Source organism: Corylus avellana, chromosome 8, assembly GCF_965113065.1.
Source record: "Corylus avellana chromosome 8, dhCorAvel1.hap1.2, whole genome shotgun sequence".
In the NCBI taxonomy this organism is placed as follows: Eukaryota; Viridiplantae; Streptophyta; class Magnoliopsida; order Fagales; family Betulaceae; genus Corylus; species Corylus avellana.
In genome coordinates this window covers 4,820,731-4,840,352 of record NC_142497.1, presented here as the reverse complement: position 1 = coordinate 4,840,352, position 19,622 = coordinate 4,820,731, and the positions used below count along the sequence as shown (strand labels likewise).

The following is a 19,622-nucleotide window of genomic DNA, read 5'->3' as shown; positions in this document are numbered from 1 at the left end:
ATTTGACTCTTGGCATGAATCTCCAGCTGTGTGTTTCCTTGTCTGATGTTTAGAAGCTTCTGGCTCAATAACTTGAGCTGGATATTTCCTTCCAGCTGTATGTTTCCTTGTTGAGTCCTCCTTGACAGATGTGATCTTGAGTGTAGGAGAGGATTGTGGCACAATATCTTCTAGTGTCTTAATATGCCCCCTCAATTGAAGCGGAATTTCAGTGATGCTGAGATTGCTACGGAGAACATCAAAGCGTGTAGAGACCAAAGATTTGGTAAAGATATCAGCTTTTTGATCTTTGGTAGAAATGAATCAGACCATCAAGGCTTATCACGAACGAAATGAAAACCTATTTCGATATGTTTGGTACGGGTGTGAAGCATGGGATTGGCTGTTAAGTAGGTTGCGCCAAGATTGTCACACCATAGGATGGGAGGTGCGGATAGGAATATACCAAGTTCTTTGAGAAGGGACTGGAGCCACTGGATTTTAGCCGTTGTATTGGCAAGTGAGCGGTATTCGGCTTCGGTGCTTGAGCGTGAGACAGTGGCTTGTTTACGAGAGCTCCAAGATATAAGATTACTCCCAAGAAAAATGCAATAGCCACCAGTAGAACGGTGATCATCGGGGTAGCCAGCCCAATCGGCATCTGAGTAAGCATGTAATTGCGAGACTGAGTTTTTGCGAATGAGTAACCCATAGAACAAAGTATGTTTCAAATACCTCAATATTCGCTTTACAGCAGTCCAGTCTGGGATTGTTGGCCGTTGGAGAAATTGACAAACTTTATTGACGGCAAAAGAGATGTCTGGGTGAGTGAGTGAGGGATATTGTAAGGAACCAACAATACTCCGATATAATGAGGGATCGTCAAATGCTTCGCCATCAAAGCGAGACAAGGTCTTGGAAGAAGACATAGGGGATGTCACTGTCTTAGCAAATAGCATATTAGATTTCTTGAGGAGGTCCAAAATGTACCTTCGATGAGAGAGAAAAAGTCCACGTGCATTAGGGGTTACTTCCGCACCTAAGAAGTGATTAAGAGTGCCCAGATCCTTGATTGGGAAATCACCTTGGAGCTTAGCAATAAGACGGGCTATTAGTTCTGCATTTGGACCGGTAACGATTATATCATCCACATAGATGAGGATGAAAATAGTGGTAGCGCCGGTACCAAAAAGAAATAACAAAGTGTCTGCCTGTGAACCCACAAAACCAAGTTCCTGTAGGCGAGAGCTAAGGCGTGAGAACCTTGCTCGTGGAGCCTGTTTAAGACCATAGAGAGATTTTTTGAGGTGACAAACGTGATCGGGAAGAGTGGGATGAACAAAGCCTTGTGGTTGAACCATGTATACATCTTTCTGCAAAAATCCACGGAGAAAAGCATTTGTTACATCCAATTGTTTAATATACCAATTGGATGAGACAACAATAGAAAGGATAGTCCGGATGGTTGTGGGTTTAACTACTGGACTGAAAGTATCATCATAATCAATCCCAGGTTGTTGGTGAAATCCTTTGGCGACTAGTCGAGCTTTGTAGCGATCGATGGTGCCATCAGATTTTCACTTGATTTTATAGATCCTTTTACACCCAACAATGTTCATGTGGGGCTCTCGGGGAACAAGTGTCCATGTCCTATTTTGAAGGAGAGCATGAAATTCAGATGTCATGGCTTCCCTCAAGTGTAGTGATTTGTGTGCAATTGTGAATGAGGTTGGTTCCTCATAGGAAACATCAATTTTGGTGAGAAGTGCCTTTGGTGGGGGATAGGGAATGGTACCATCTGTGAATGCACGTGGCTTATGGATTTGATTCTTGGACCTTGTTTGCATGGAGTGAGTAGCACCTGGTATAGTAGTGGAACTAGGTACAATAGTAGGTACATGGGGAACCGGCAACACATGGGTAGTAGGTGACACAGCAGGTTCTGAATTTGATGAGTAGGGAGGCACATGGGCAGTAGGTGACACAACAGGTTCTGAATTTGATGAGCAGGGAGAGTGTAGTGGGCCAAGTGTAACTTGAGGTGCATGAGTAGAGGGTTGTGGAGAGGGAATATCTGTGACAAGTGGAGTTGGTAGTACTGTGAGGTTGCTAGGTAAAGGCACAAAATGAGACTTAGGAGAAGCTGCAATCACGGAGTTAGTATGAAAAGGAAAAGAATTTTCATCAAAAATAACATTACGGGACACATAAATGCGACCTGAAGGAACATGGAGACACCTGTAACCCTTACGTTGAAAACTATACCCGAGAAAAACACAAAGTTGAGATCGGAAGGCAAGTTTGTGTTGGTTGTAAGGGCGCAAATGAGGCCAACATGCACACCCAAAAACCTTTAAGAAATTATAGTCAGGAGCCTTGCGGAATAGTAATTCAAATGGCGATTTATTGTGGGTAACCGAGGAAGGGAGACGATTAATTAAAAAGGCTGCAGTGAGGAAGGCGTCATCCCAAAATTTGAGTGGCATGGAAGCGGCTGTGAGTAAGGATAGACCCGTTTCGACAAGTTGTCGGTGATTCTTTCCACGGAACCTTGCTGTTGATGAGTGTGAGGACAAGAGATCCTATGAGAGATTCTTTGGCACGATAAAATGGGATTGAGAGCTCGAAATTCACCACCCCAGTCTGATTGAATGGCTTTGATTTTACGTTCAAAAAATTTTTCCACATGTGTTTGGAACTGTAAGAATATAGAAGTAATAGCAGATTTAGTGGCAATAGGAAATAACCACACAAATTTACTGTAATCATCAATAAAACACACATAATACCGATTGCCATTATTAAAATAATAAGGGGAAGGTCCCCATACATCGGTAAAGATTAAATCCAAGGGATAATTTGAAACAGATGGAGAAAGATGAAATGGTAGCTCGTGGCTTTTGCCCATTCGACATGCAGAACATAGACCAGGGACTTTATTCTTGAGAATTGCAAGGTGATGAGCACGAACAACTTGACTAACAATACGGAGGGAAGGATGACCTAGACGACAATGCCAGCGGTCCATGGAAGCACGTTCACCCAAGAAGGCTAACCGAGGTGGAGGAGGCCATGGGGGGAACGTGTAGAGTCCATCTTTACTCTGTCCGCGAAGCAGAGTGTTGCTCGTGAGTGAATCCTTAACACAAAAGAAAGAGGGGTGAAATTCAAAATAAACATTATTATCACGAGTGAACTGAGAAACTGACAAAAGGTTCTTTTTAATCTATGGGACATGAAGAAGATTGGTCAATAAAAATGAAGCATTAGGATAGATTAATTTGGAAGAACCAGTGTTGCTTATAGTCAGACCTTGTCCATTGCCTACATGTAGTTGATCTATGCCGGTGTAGCTATCAGAATAAAGGTTGAGATTTTCATGCTCCGATGTGACATGGTTGGTAGCCCCGGTGTCTGGATACCAGTTGATATCATTGTTGTTCTGAGAAGATGCTGCAGAAAAAGCCTGCATGTTGGGTGAGTTATCCTTTTTAAAAGAATAATCAAACCTGTGGTAACAACTGAGGGCAGTATGGCCAGGTTTATTGCAAACTTGGCAGACTGGTCGAGAATTGGGACCAGTTGATGTGTGTGATGGCCCTCTACCACGGCCTCTCCCACGGAAGCCATGGGATCTGTGAGTGGAATGCTGGCGAAAGGGTGGGGATGGCACACGGTTTGCACCCTTATTTTTATGGGTCAAAGGACGTGCTGTAGCCATGTTTGTAGAGGGAAATACAAATTCAATAGCATTGGAGTTATGCTCTAGGCGCATTTCATGAGTCAAAAGGTGCGCATATACGTCTTCAATGGACATGGGTCCACATGGGTGGTAACAGAGGTTACAAATGAATCAAACTCACTGCCCAAACTAGCAAGTAAAAATGAAACCATCTCAAAATCATTGAGTGGCTGGCCAGCAGAAGATAGAGTATCAGCAAGAGTCTTGAATTTCTGAAAAAAAATTCAGAAATGGAGGTGCCTCCTTTCTTGAGTGTAGCAAGTTGATAATGAACTTGCATGATCCGAGCTCGTGAATGGGAAGAGTACATGCATTCAAGAGCATGCCAGACTTCACTTGAAGTGGAATAATCAATGACTTGAGAGATAATACTCTCTGTGAGGGTGGATAAGATGGTACTTAGGACCATTTGATCTTGTTGGAGCCAAGTGAGAAACTCTGGGTTGGCAATTGTATCAGGGGAATCCGTAGATAGGGTGGGGTTAGGAATTGTTTGTGTGGGTGGAAGGATGGTGCCTTCGACAAAACCATAGACATTTTGGGCTTTGAGGTAAGTGACCATTTGCCATTGCCACGTGATATAATTTTCACGAGTAAGTTGGGCAGTGACACGATGATGAAGGTTGTTAAACAAAGAGGCAAGGGAAAGGGTGACGCTGGTGGAATTGGTGGAGGAAGACATTTTGAGGATCGAAAAAAAAAAATGAAGTCAGTCCTAGAAGGGCTTTGATACCATATAATGACAAACAATTCTCTTGGAGATAATCTTCTCACTTTGTTGATTTGAAACCAATGTATGTGGTACATTATATACAAGCCACGAGAGTGACTTTTACAAGGAAATTCCTACTGATTGAAAATCTAATTTATTACAGGAGCGTCACGTTAATTGCAGGAGCGTTTTGTCTTTTGATGTTTTCCTTATGAAGGTGTATGTGACTCTTGGCATGAATCTCCAGTTGTGTGTTTCCTTGTCTGATGTTTAGAAGCTTTTGGTGCAATAACTTGAGCTGGATATTTCCTTCCAGCTGTATGTTTCCTTGTTGAGTCCTCCTTGACAGATGTGATCTTGAGTGTAGGAGAGGATTGTGGCACAATATCTTCTAGTGTCTTAATAGTCTTAAACCATGATGATGAGGTGCATGTTGAGTCCTATGAGCCCTATCATTCACCCTCCCTTGAAGAGAAACCTTGTCCGCAAGGTTGATGTGCAAAAACTGGCGCGGTAACTGTTATAGTGAAAGGTGCGTCCAGTATTGCAAGGATCGTCATCAACCTTTTTGTTTTGTTCTATTTTTTTTTTTTTTTTTTGATAGGTCCCAATCAGAATCAATTTATCTTATTTACTCTAACTGGGACCTATCAATTGGTATTAGAATCAACTAGAGTGGTCTATTTATTTATAGTTGAATGGGGCCCAAAAAGCAAAAATTGTTTTTAGATATTGCATGTTTCTTCAATGGAGCATACATACATGACATCATATACAAACTAGAAAGTTTTGGTTACTATCTGAACATCAATGTCAGAGTTCTTGTGGACAAATCTCTTATAACTATCTCAAATGAAAGATTGCAAATGCACGATTTGTTACAAAAAATGGGTCAACAAATAGTTCGTTGTGAGTCTGCTGAGGAACCTGGTGAACACAGTAGATTGTGGTGTAACAAGGATGTCATTCATGTATTGAAAAATAGTACCGTAAGTGGATTGGTCTTAAAACTAACATAGAGAATTATATTTGGATACTGATTCTTCTAAGTATTTGTCAAATATTTTCATCACACTAATTTCATTTGTCTTGGTTACTAGGGAACTAATGCTTAGCGGCATTGTCCAAAAATTGCCTTTACAGAAACAAAAGCGACTATATGTTGAAGCCTTCTTAAAGATGAAAAAATTGAAAATGCTTCAGATTAGCAATGACGATGATTTTTTACGATGGCTTTCTAATGCTCGTGATAATTTATGCACTAATCTGGAATGGCATGGAGATGCTTTGAATTTCATGCTAAGCAATGAGTTATGCGTTATGGAATGGTTGGGATATCCTTTTGAATCCTTGCCGACCAATTTCCAATCAGACAACCTTGTTGAGCTCATAATGCGTAATAGCTGCATCAAACAACTGTGGGTTGGAAGGAATGTAAGATTTTGGCTTATGCATATTTAATTTATTCTTGTTCTTCTTACTCCTTTTACTATTCTTCATTTTACAGAGTTTTGACAAATTGAAACACATTGACCTACATGATTCTCAAAACTTGATTGAGACACCAGATTTGAGCGGAGTCCCAAATCTTGAGAAACTAGAGCTTGAAGGTTGTACAAGTATGTCCAAGGTCCACCCATCCATTGGATTTCTAAGACGGCTTAAATGGTTGGATCTACATGGTTGCAAAAATCTTAAGAAACTTCCAAACAAGATGAGCTTGAAATCACTTTATTATTTTAATCTTTTTGGTTGTTCAAGACTCAACAAAATTCCAGATAGTGTGGGTAATATGGCATCTTTGCGATATCTTGATTTGGGCGGGACTGCCATAACAGAGTTACCACTATCATTTAAGAGGTTGTTGTCTCTTGTAAGTCTCGGTATATCTAATTGCTCAAGATTAGAGAAAATCCCAAAGAACTTGTTCAGTGGTACGAAGTGTCTAAAGGACCTTATAAGTCTTTTGATACCTAGTTCGTTCTCATGTTCAAGTTCTTTAAGAGATCTAGATTTGAGTTATTGCAACCTATTAGATGGAGCGATCCCCATTGATCTTAGTTGCTTATCCTCACTTTATCTTTTATATCTAAGAGGGAACAAATTTACAAGAATACCAGATAGTGTCGGTCAACTTCCTCATCTTCGAAAACTTAACTTAAATGATTGTCTTTGGCTTCAAGTATTGCCGAAGCTTCCATTGGGATTAAAAGAGTTGAGTGTAAGAAATTGTCCATCGCTGGAGTTGTTTTTTAAGCAAATGGACATGTGGACTTCAAATGAAGAGTTAAGGAGCATTGATTGCTCTTTTCTACAAGCTTATATTGGTTATGATGGAAAACCCTTCACCATCCTCCATCTGCATCCACGGAATCCTATATGGAGTGAGAGAAAACATAATGTGAGTCATTTCTTAACACACTAAAAATTAATTAAGTTATAATATTGTTTTGTAATATATAGCTTAACATATTTCTCTCTTGGGTTTTTATTTTACAGTTGGAAGTTTTTTATCATGAGGTAGCATGCGGCCCTGTGTTGGTGGGATTAGGAATCCCAGAGTGGTTCAACGATAAAAGCACTAATTCGTTTGGAAGAATTCAAATGCGTACATATTTGGGGTCAGATGAGTGGAAGGGGTATGCTGTTTTTATTGTTTATGAATTTCATGAGCCTCACACAGTCACACTCATCCAGGAAAGAGAAGAAAAGTAAAGGTGGATGAGCATGGGAATTCGAATTCTACAACAATATTTGATGGCACTCATCCTAATTTTCCCAACTTTGTTTGTCATTTTCAAGTCAATGGAGTTGAAATTAGAAAACCGTTAGTCCTTCGTGCCCCTGAAGTCCCTTCCGTTGGGCCAAACGGATTTTGGGTGTACATACCAGCTTGGTGGTTCTTCCGGAGAAGTGTGGGGAATAGACTTTTGGGTGGATGGAGATCCCTTGAGGCTTCAATTACAACAGGCAGCCTCAATTTTGCAACATTAAGTGAATCCTCTAAACATACTAACAAAATATGAAGACAATTTTGCATTATCAATGGCAACATTAAGTGAATCCTCAATGTTTAGGTTGAATGGCTCATTGTCACAATATTTGTCAACATATATTGATATCATTGTCATTCCCTTTCCATAACTGTTCAAAACATAACTGTTCAAAACATAACTGTTCAGAACATAACTGAACATGAAAGACACACTGCCACACACTATTTGCTAAACACATAAGATTGGGCGAACTGATTGGACCTACTACGTACATGGCCTCAAATTGGAAAAATCGTGGCATAAATATTTGCTAGAAAATCAAAATTTTGAAACCCACCCGGCCACACATTGACAGACACGAAGAAACAGAGCAGAGACATACAATGTACACACACCTAGATCCATGAAAGAAACAACAGAAATGCACTAAAAGCACTTGTAATTTCCAGGAAACTAGACAATTAATTAATTATAATCTCGATCCCAACAAAACAATGAACCCAAATTCACTCAAAAAGAAAAAGGTTTATCATCCGACTGCGGAATCTAACTTTCTTTCCACGACCTTTCCTTCTACTTTCGTGGACATGAGAGAGAGAGAGAGGGAACGTTTGACTTTCCTTCTACTTTCCGCCAATTATTTGCATTAAACTTGAGACTGAAGATCATCCCAATCACATAAAATTAGTAAAAAGCCCTTCTTAATTTCCATGAAACTTCGCATCCGCCAAATTACCTTAATTAATTGGTGGTGCATGTGCATCACCTTAAAGCGTTGACTTCAAGTCTTCTGCCATTTTCGCAGCCAGTCTTTGGGCGTTTCCACCATGGGAAAGAAGTACCTTTGAAAGTTCAAAGAAAACGACATTTAATTTAAGTCCTTCTTTTGTGGGATTAAAAAAGACACAGAAAAAGAAAACGACCTTTACTTTGATTTGTGGACTAATACCACTTGAAGCAAAAGCAGCTCCCACCAAAGAAAAGAAGCCACAATGCCGACCGGCAATGTGAACGCGACTTACTTTTATTGCAAGTTCCCTCGTGTTGACAGTTTTTTTTCCACGCCTTGCATATAACAATCAATACCCAAAGCCTATTCTCAAACTCTGCAAATTAATTAGCATTGCATTATTAAACAGTCTTGTAAGTCTCCGATCCATGGCGTCCACCACTACTCAGAGATCCTCTTCCTCTTCTTCTTCGACACCTTCATGGAGATACGATGTTTTCCTCAGTTTCTACGGTGAAGACACCCGCAAGAGTTTTACCCACCATCTACATGCCGCTTTGAAACAGAGAGGCATTCTCGTATTTAGAGACGATGAAAAGCTCGAGCGAGGAAAATATGTTTCTAAAGAGCTCTTAAAAGCAATACAAGAATCCAAGTACGGAATTGCCATTATCTCTCCAAACTATGCATCCTCTAGATGGTGCCTCATTGAACTTGCCAAGATGGTCAAATGCATGAGAAACACTGGGAGAGTTTTGCCCATTTTCTACCATGTGGATCCATCTGACGTAGGAAACCAGAGGGGAGCTTTTGCCGAAGCTTTTGGTAGGCATGAAAAAGATCCCAAGGTTGACATTCAGATGATGTCAAAGTGGAGAGCTGCTTTGAGAGAAGTGAGCAAGATCTCCGGATGGCATGTACATGATAGGTACGTAACATTAAAGTCTTTTCTAATTCTTTAAATGTGAAGATTGACAATTAGTTGAAAATTTCTGCAAAATAATCAAATTTTGTGCTAAATTAGTATCAACATCGATCATAATTTGCTATAGCACTAAAAGTTGACCGGCTCTGCCATGGATTAACTAGACAAATTTTATTTACTTTCATACTCAAACATATTGAGAGAACTTTCAGTGTGTTTGGACTTTAGGAAAATTTTAATTTCTGACTGGTTGACATTGAATAATCTTTGTAGCCTCTATATATCATTGTCTCACAAATTCACATTTCATGCAGAATTGCTTCAATTAAAAAAAGCAACATTATGTAGTAAATATATTTAATTTGTCTATTTGTGATATATTTATCTTATAATTGTCAGGATAAAAGATAAAAAATGACTACGAAAAAGGGAATGCAAGAAGCATACAAATAATTAAAGAACCTAGTAAAATTAGGCACACTCTCAAACCATTGAAGTTTTATAGTTAGGTGACAAAAAGATGGTTTTTTATTAGAGCCCATGATGATCCAAGCCAATAAAACTTTAATTATGGTGCTACATCATAAATTAAGAATTTCCATTTCTTTGCTGAATGAAGATAAACATTATATAATATTATAAAGCATTTTTTCTCTGTATGACTATAGCTGATCTATCTTTCTTACAGGCTCGAATCAATCGTTGTAGAAGAAATTAGTGGAAGGGTACTTAGTGGATTGAGTCGTAACTTCTCAATCGTTTCCAAGGATTTTGTAGGCATAGAATCCCGTGTGGAGGAAATTATGAACCTGCTTAGTATAGGATTGGATGATGTTCGCTTTTTAGGGATTTATGGGATGGGTGGAATTGGGAAGACAACTCTGTCAAAAGCCATTTATGAAAGAGTTTCTCATTAATTTGATGTTAGTTGCTTCATCACTGATATTAGAGAAGAAACTAGAACTCATAGTCTAGTTTACTTACAAAAACAACTTAATGCTGAGATCTTGATGGAAAGAGAAATAAATATATGGAATGAGTATGAGGCAAGTAGAGTGCTAATAAATAGACTACGTAATAAAAAGGTTTTTATTATTCTTGACGATGTGGATGGAGTAAAACAACTAGAAGCATTAGCAGGGAGCCATGATTGGTTTGGTCAAGGGAGTAGAATCAATATAACAAGTAGAGATCAACATTTGCTTAATAGATTTGTGGATAATACCTACGAGGTTATGAACTTGAATTATCCTGAAGCTTTACAGCTCTTTAGTTGGAAAGCCTTCAAGAAACCTCATCCTGAAGAAAATTATGTTCAATTGTCTATGAATGTTGTGAGTTACGCTCAAGGCCTCCCTTTAGCGCTTGAAGTTTTTGGTTCTTTCTTATTTGGTAGAACAATGGATGAATGGAAAAGTGCGAGGAATCTACTAAAAGAAAATCCTAAAGAAGAAATTTTGAATAAACTTCAAATAAGTTTTGATGGATTGGAGGATTTGGAGAAAAAATTGTTTTTAGATATTGCATGTTTCTTCAATGGAGCAAATATGTATAGCAGCATACACAAACTAGAAAGTTTTGGTTACTATCCGAACATCAATATCAAAGTTCTTGTGGACAAATCTCTTATAACCATCTCGAATGAAAGATTGCAGATGCACAATTTGTTACAAAAAATGGGTCAGCAAATTGTTCATTGTGAGTCTACTGAGGAGCCTGGCGAACGCAGTAGATTGTGGCATATTGAGGATGTTCTTCACGTATTGAAAAGTAATACTGTAAGTGGATTATTCTAGACACAAACATAGAGAAGTATGTTTTGATTGATACTGATTTTTCTATGTATTTGTCAAATACTTTCACCACACTAATTTCAGTTTTCTTGGTTACTAGGGAACTGATGCAGTTAAAGGCATTGTCCTAAAATTACCTTTACAGAAACTAGAACAACTAAATTTTGAAGCCTTCTCAAAGATGAAAAAATTGAAAATGCTTGAGATTAGCGGGGCTGGTCATTTACGCACTAATCTAGAATGGCATGGAGATCCTTCGAATTTCATCCTAAGCAACGAGTTATGCATTATAAAATGGTGGGGATATCCTTTCGAATCCTTGCCAGCCAGTTTCCAGCCGAAGAATCTTGTTAAGCTCCAAATGCCTTACAGCTGCATCAAACAATTGTGGGATAAAAGGAAGGTAAGATTTTGGCTTATGCAGATTTAATTTATTCTTATTCTTCTGAGTCCTTTTACTCTTGTTCATTTTATCTAACTATTTATTAGTCTTCTATAACAGATTTTTGACAAATTAAAACACATTTGCCTGAGTCACTCTCAAAACTTAATCGAGACACTAGACTTGAGCGGATTCCCAAATCTTGAGAAACTAGAGCTTGCATATTGTACAAGTTTGTCTAAAGTTCACCCATCCATTGGATTTCTAAGACGACTTAAAGAGTTGCATCTATAAGGTTGCAAACGTCTTAAGAGACTTCCAGACGAGATCTGCTTGGAATCTCTTGAAGTTTTTAATCTTTTTGGCTGTTCAAGACTCAACAAGTTACCACTATCATTTAAGAGGTTGTCGTCTCTTAAAAATCTCAATATATCTAATTGCTCAAGACTAGAGAAAATCCCAAAGAACATGATTAGTAGTATGAAATGTCTAGAGTACCTTTGGGTAGGTGGAAGTGCTACAAGGAAACTTCCAATAGATAGTGGACCAGATCCCATTATAAGTCTTTTGCTCCCTGCTTCTTTCTCAGGTTTAAGCTCTTTAAGAGCACTAGATTTGAGTTATCGCAATCTATCAAATGGGAATGGGGTGATCGCCATTAATTTTAGTTGCTTATCCTCACTTTGTTCTTTAAATTTGTCTTGGAGCAAATTTACGAGGATAATAGACAGTGCCTGGCAACTTTCAAATCTTGAGTGGCTAGATTTGAGTTATTGCAACCTATTGGACGGAGCGATGCCGAGTGACCTTAGTTGCTTATCCTTACTTCGTTTTTTAAAGCTAAGTGGGAACAAATTTACGAGAATACCAGATTGTGTGGCTCAACTTTCTCGCCTTTTTAGACTTGAGTTGGATGATTGTAGTTGGCTTCAAGTATTGCCGAAGCTTCCATTGGGATTAATAAGCTTGAGTGTAAGAAATTGTCCATCGCTGGAGTTGTTTTATAAGCAAATGGAGATGTGGAGTTCAAATGAAAAATTAAGGAGCATTGATGGATCTTTTGTGGCCGCTTATATTGATTATGATGGAACACCCAGCTGCAAGATCCTACGCCTGCATCCACGAAGTCCTTTATGGAGTAAAGAAAGTGTGAGTCTCTTTTTTAACACGTACACTAAATTAAGTTATAATATTGTTCGGAATAGCTTAACATCTTACTATTTTTTTTTTTTTTTTTTTTTTTTATTTTACAGTTCCAAACTTTTTATGACTTGGAAGCATGCGGCCCTGCGCTGGTGGGATCAGGAATCCCAAAGTGGTTCAAAGATAAAAGCAGTAATTGGTTTGGAAGAATTCAATTGCATACAGATTTTAGCTCAGTGAAGTGGTGGACTTGGAAGGGGTATGCTCTTTTTATTGTTTATGAAATTCATGAGCCTCGCAGTACTCATCCAAGAAAGAGAAGAAAACTCAAGGTCGATGAGTGGAAGGAGAATTCGAATTCTACAACAATATTTGATGGCAGTAATAGTAATTTACCCAACTTTGTTTGTCAATTTCAAGTGAATGAAGTTGATGTTACAGAGCCCTTGGCCCTTTGTGCCCCTGGATTCCCTTCTATTGGGTCAAGTGGATTTTGGGTGTATATACCAGTTAACTGGTTCTTAGGAAGAAAGGTGGGAAATAGCTTTGTGCGTGGATGGAGCAATCTTAAGGCTTCAATTACAACAGCCTGCTTGAATGTCGAGGTAAAGGAGTTTGGGGCGCGTGTAGTACGTGATCAGAGTGATTATTCAGAGTTCTACCAAGTTGTGAACACCATTTCTCCACGTGGTTTGGATTTTAAAAGTAATCGGAAATCTTCTTTTGATTTGGTCACTGGTTATCTATTTCTCAACGTGGATGGCCCTATCAAATCTAGAGATTGGATAGAATCTAATAAAACTCTCACATGTTGAACATCAAAATTTTAGGTGGCAAATTGTCATTTGCCATCAATTTTGACCATGTGCCCTTTTACATCAACTTAACAAATGACACTTTGTCACTTAAGATTTTGATAAGCAAAATGTGAGAATTTTATTAGATCCTAGTATTTCTGTTAAATCTATGTTCAATTGGATCGTTGACGTTATCGGATTCCTCTTTTTCACCCCCAAACGATAGAGGCGAACACGGGAGCACCTCTCTCGGCAACTCTACACCTTTGACAAAGTTTCGAGTAATTGAAAGTATTTTTTCTTAGATTTAAGACAATGATAATATTCTGATTATTCAAAGTCTTTTTGTTTTTGTTGATTTTTTTTTAAAAAAAAATTCTTGTTAATTCTTGCTTTGTTTATTTTATTTATTGTTGTCAAATTTCTCGAACCAGCTCAATAAACTTCCCAGCTGGTTGCATGTTATTTATAAGTTTCTTGGTTTTCTTTTACATAAAGTGAAATTCAGTATTAGTATGTGGTGTTTGATAAATAACAAAGATTTCACATCTCAATCTTGTACTAGGAATTCGGTCTTTCAAGTGAAGAGTGAATAAAGAGGAACTGTACGCAAATCCCTGGAGATGGCAACTTTGATATTGTTACAAAATTTAAATATGAATTTTTAATTATTAATGATTTCAATCTTCATTTATCTTCGCTTTCTTCCGTGTTTCCTTCATGAATTTAGTCTTTCAAGTGAAGGCAATTTGGTGGAGCCTTTGTTATAAAAGTCATATATCGTAATATATTATAACACTCTTTTACTCTAACTTATTCTCTTTTAACTATTTTTCTCGGTCATATTGATTTAAACATTGAAGTTACTAGCATATAACCCATGCAATGAGCGGGTGTTTTTTCATTGTATTATTTTATATTTGATATCCACGTAGAAGCACATTTGTAATATATATATATATATATAGCAACTGTTTAAATTCCAATTAATGGAAAAGAAAAAAAATTAAAAAAAAAAAAAGGAGTGTATTAAAAAAAATCTTGAACATTCTCGATCAATGTAAATTTGCTTTAAACCCAAAAAACTATGGGTTCGCTTAGGACGGCCGATACATATCAAAAGGCAAAAACCCATTAGAAGGATTTGAAGAAATGGTATAAATATATAAAATATGCCCAAAATGCCTACATGTCAAATACATACATGCGAAGCTAATAAAATTGTTTATAGTAAAATATCACATGCGATTTCCCTTTGGTTCCCTCTTGAGAAACAGAGCAAGAGTAAGAAGAATTGTACCCGGAGAAGGATTGCAATCAACAAAAGCTGTCAACTTTCAGTTAAAAAAAAAAAAAAAAAAAAAAAAAAACCCACCTTCAAAACCTCTAGGAATCAAACACCTATAGAAACTTTTTTTTGACGACATATCTCGATGAGTATGATCCTACTGAGCACTATCAGGAATATATGGTTGCTTCCAAATAAACTAAAATTATATAACCCATATATAGAATCAAGAATATTTAATACTCATCCCAATTCCCATTAACCATTAGAAAAACAGAGTAATAGGTATATCCTAGGTTATACAAAGTCCTTTGTCCTACATCATTCTCATATGCCCGGACTATTCATTGATCTTGTCCTAAGATGAGTTTTCTCTTTTGTTGAATAATTATTTTTGGCCGTAAGTATGAACATGTGATTTAAGAATATGTACGTGTTGTGAATTTAGACAACCAGATAAGTATTAATCAAACAGAATTAGGAAAATACAGAATACTTAATCATATATATTAATTAATACAGAATACAGAATTGGGAAAATATAGAATCAGAATACTTAGGTGAGGGAATTAGGAGTATAGTGGCTGCAGAGCGGGAGGAACCTACCACAACATCAGTGTACAGCAAGGCTACCAGTACTAACTCTGATTTGGGCAATTTTGTACTGACAAAGTGCTTAGAGGTTCAGTTATTACGACTGTTATGAGGTTGTTTAGGTGTGAACTAAAAAGAAGAAATTGTGCTCTGCTGAGCTCGAGGGAGTTATAAGCAAGCATAAGAATAATAAACTCTCAGTAATAGAACACAAATTTAATATATAAACCCATTTTGAACACAATAACGTAAAGAAAATGTGAAGATACAAAAGGTTGACATAATGTAAAGATACAAAGAAACAAACCTGATACCGATATCAAGAGACAGTGGAGAGTGGTGAAAACCCTATTTGCAGGTTGAGTTATATAGAGATTGAAGTCGGTGGAGAGAATCCTAGAGAGTTGGGATTAATTAGAAATTGAAATCGGTGGAGAAAATCCTAAAGAGGCTGGGATTGGAACTGGTTAAATTTTGAAACAGAGAAATAGAAAACCCTAAAAACAGAGAGATAGAAAAAGAGAGAGAAAACGAGGAAAACGTTGGAAGAAGAGGAAAAAGAGAGATAAAAACCGTAGAGATCAAAAACGAAAAGAGAGAGAGAGAGAGAGACAGAGCATGCCTTAGAGGAAGAGATGTTGTTTCCGTCGTTTAGAGAGAAGGAAGAGACGACGTCAAACTGAACCGGTTCAATTTTTAAAATAATGTATTAAAACTGAGCCAGGGGATATATATATATATATATCCACTGGCTCGCTCTGTCCCCTATCTAGGGATGGTTATCGGTCATAACGGTCCGATTTTACCAATTTCTGATTACCGACCGATAAAAATTTATTCGAAAATTTTGGTTAAATCGGTAATCGATTAAAATGGTTCGATTAAACCAGTTTTCGTGGGCTTTTTATTTTGATTAAATCTGGTTTTTAAGCTTCAATCGGTCCGAACTCAAATACCCAAAAATCAACCAACAAATTTTTGTTTAAACTCAATCTAATTTGTATATATTTTTCCACCCAAATAGAACTCAATCCAAACACCAATTCAAACTTGTAATTGGTAAACCTCAAGACGTCACGGACTCATGATGTCACGACAACCCACGACCACGAAGCTCTAAAGCTGCACCACCCGCAACTGGAGTCGCACCACGTCATCCTGCGAGAGAGTGAGAGGGGCGTGCAAGAGAGTGAGAGAGGAGATAGCTGAGGGTGAGACAGGCGACGTCGAGTTGAGAGAGCAGATGGGGGGCAACAGGGAGTTAGGGTTAGGGGAAAAGTGAGGTATATATATTGAAACTAAAACGACGTCGTTTGGGTTTCAATAAAAAAATTAAGAATTACATTTATACCCCTACTATTGGTTTCTTATCGAGTATATCGGTTCTCGATAACTAAATTTTAACTAACCGATTACCGACCAATAAGACTATTGGTATAAAATTTTTAATTGATTATCAACCGATAACTATCGGTTGAGGTTAATATCGGCTCGGTCAAATTCAGTAAGCGGTCGGTAATTGATAATCGAATAATCTACCCACTTCTACTCCTACCCTTACTCCTACTCCTACCCCTACCCTTACCCCTATCCCTATCCCTATCCCTATCCCTATCCCTCTGGTCAACTATTAGAACAGCTCTTCTGATAATAGTTTTGATTATCTAAAAGTTTAAGTTTATAATAAAATAAAATAAAAAAGTACACTTTTTGACGCAAACTAATATTCCAAGGCAAACATTTGCCGGTAGTAGCTAGTCTCCAACAAGAAGTGCTGGACAAGTAGTGGACAGAAGGAGAAGGAATGTGCCCACCTAGACCCTGTGCAATTTCGGTAATGGTGCCTTCCAACACGTGATCCATCAAACTCAATTTTTAAAATTACATTTTTACCCTTTTATTTCCTTTTCCAGCGCACGGTCTCTATCTCCCTCACAGAGTCTTCTCCAAAGCCAACCTTTGCCAAAACCCTCCGACTTTGTGAGATTGAGGTCTGGTTCAGTGCCACGCATCGTTTTGTGGTCATTCTTGGCGACTGATAAAAGTCACAGTTGGAGCAGAAAGCGACAATGGACGTTATGAGCCAGTTGCGGAGGCAGTTACTTGAACACACTGCTTTTCTGCGTAAAGAGGGCAGTTTTTTTTAGAGATTGTTCAAAATATGATTGGGTGAAGTGGACCTCTAGGTGGGTTTGTTTTGTGAAGCCTCTGTTTGTTTCTTAGGATTATTATTATTATTATTATTTTTTTCTAGGATTTTGGTATTTTTTTAATTGGATTAGTTTTGCCCGGAGGAATAGAGTGACTACTAGATACTGCCCAGAAGATAATTGAAGACGTGCTATGAATTTTCCATATTGAAAGGCTTAAACTTGATCAAAAACACATGGAGGCTTTGAAGTTTTCCCGGAAAATTAGCCGTTTTTTCCATTGAAGCAAACGGAATTTAAACTGATCTCTTTTCTTCTTTCTTTCAATTTTTTTGGGCGTTAGAGCAATTCTAAATGAGGGGTTTTTGTTGGTGGTGAAAAGGGATTTTTGGACGACCAGTGCAAGATGAGAACAAGCCCAAATTTTGTGGTTGAGGTTGTGTCGATTTTCTTTGAGGATTCTGAGAAGCTCCTCAACATGGCCAGAGCTCTGTGAGTGTTTCTTATTGATGTGGTTGATTTTGAAGAAAAGTTGATTTTGTATGTTTTGGGAGAAGGAAAGTACTTCACTTATAGGAGAAAATTATCATTGAATTCTTTTCCACTTGTGTAGAGAACAGAAAATTGTGGATTTCAAACAGGTAGATGCCCATGTTCATCAGTTCAAGGGCAGTAGTGAGTTCTGTGGGGGCAGTGAAGTGAGTGTCGAGGTGTGAAGAGAAAGAGAAGGACAATATGGTCAAATTTCCCCCAATATTGAAGTTGAAAATCCAAAGTTTGCTGGTCAACATTGGCAACCAGTCAAAAGGTGAACAGTGTCTAGGCACAACACCGTTGCCAAACGAACCCGAAGAGAAATCAAAGCGCTAGAATTTGTCAGAAAAAAAAAGTAAAGGCTAATAGGGTAATTGTACATCAGGTTTATGAGGATTATTTTATTAAAATGCACTTATACCGATAATCTACAGTGTCTAGGCTGGCTGAACACTTTTGCCAAACACCCCCTTGGTGTTTTTTGTTTTTTTTTTTCCTTAGCTGACATTGGTTCTCTCAACTTTGAAAAGCAAAAACCCCATCAAAGCAAGAAAAATTAACCTCCAGTCGTCCAGAAATCACTAGCAAAAGTAGAACAATGAAGCCATATATCATTTTGAACCAATTAATTAAATATTAAAATGATTTCGTTCCCATTCGTTTGTTTGTACTTTGGATGTTGGACACTGAGAATACTTTTATAAGAATGTTGGGTAGGCAGGCAGAAAACAACTGAAAGCCAATGATACTTTTACAAGAATGTTTGGTACGTAGGCAGATATCAACTGTAAGTCAATAACTTTCACAAAGAATGTTTGATAATTTTGTATTGGGTTATTTTATGAATCGTGTAAAAAATTGTTAATCACATCTGTTACTAGAAAAGTGACATAATTTATTAATGTGTTATATCAACATCAAGATCACATACTTTTTGGAAGGGACATTGCAATCTTTCGATACGTACATTAACAAAAATGAAAGATCCAAGATTCATTGCAAATATGGGGATAAATTGAGTAGAGTAAGTGTAATTTCCCATTTTCTTATTATCTTGTTGTGCTATTCCTTATATGATATGATTTAATTGTGTAGCTACTATGAGCCTAACATGAGACTGACGACCATCCCAACCACCTAAAACTATTTGTGATCCTACTTCGAAAATATTTATGAATACTGATTATAGAGTAAGCATGGTAGCCAAGTTGAAACTATCATAGTTGAAACAAGTTAGTATAACATAGGAGGACAAAATAGTCTTTTCAATTTTTTAAAAATCATTTTATCCTCTTATTTGGTCTATCCGGTTCTCTCCAGCCATTTCAAAGTTTCCTTTAGAGCATCATTTGGAGTGAGGTAAAGCTTCCTTGAGAGGATCTTTTGAGCCGTGTTTGGTAAAGGGCCGGATCGGATTGGACCCAAAAATTAAAAAAAAAAATTCTTAAAATTAACTCTAATATTTTTACTTTTTACATCACATTAATCACTTTTTACTGTTATTTAAATAAAAAAATTACTACAAAATAAATTTTTTTCACTTCTTTACACAAAATATTTTTACTTTTTTTTTTTTTTTTTTTTTTAATCAATCAAATTTACTATGATACCTTTCTAATCTATTTTTTCATTTCATTGCCAAACACAGCCTTGGAGTTACGTAAAGCACTTCGAATTTTCATGAAACTTCATGTATGCCAAATTAATTGCCTTCATTGGTGGACCCCGAATCCAACTACTTTCGTGGACAAGCGAGGGAGCATTAATGGTGAGCATTAATGATATGTTGACCGCTTTTTCACAATTAACGCGGAAAGGCTTTTCAATATAAACAATACCCAGAAGCTTGTTACAGAA

General features: G+C 37.5%; 2 protein-coding genes and 1 pseudogene across 2 annotated transcripts; all 3 read left to right on the top strand.

Annotated features, from left to right (window-relative positions):
* Positions 1-5,612: 5,612 nt before the first annotated feature.
* On the top strand, positions 5,613-7,459 carry LOC132163566 (disease resistance-like protein DSC1). The gene is given in 4 exon segments (XM_059573893.2): positions 5,613-5,867; positions 5,941-6,834; positions 6,933-7,130; positions 7,133-7,459. Coding segments are annotated over 4 exon segments (1,674 nt in total).
* A 1,128-nt stretch (positions 7,460-8,587) lies between these two features.
* On the top strand, positions 8,588-13,217 carry LOC132162778 (TMV resistance protein N-like; annotated as a pseudogene).
* Positions 13,218-16,903: 3,686 nt separating this feature from the next.
* LOC148583999 (histidine-containing phosphotransfer protein 3-like) lies at positions 16,904-18,072 on the top strand. Its single transcript, XM_088519104.1, has 3 exons — positions 16,904-17,226; positions 17,591-17,723; positions 17,845-18,072. Exons 1-3 carry the CDS (start codon positions 17,151-17,153, stop codon positions 17,945-17,947), a joined length of 312 nt encoding a protein of 103 aa, XP_088375230.1. The 5' UTR covers positions 16,904-17,150; the 3' UTR covers positions 17,948-18,072.
* Positions 18,073-19,622: the final 1,550 nt, after the last annotated feature.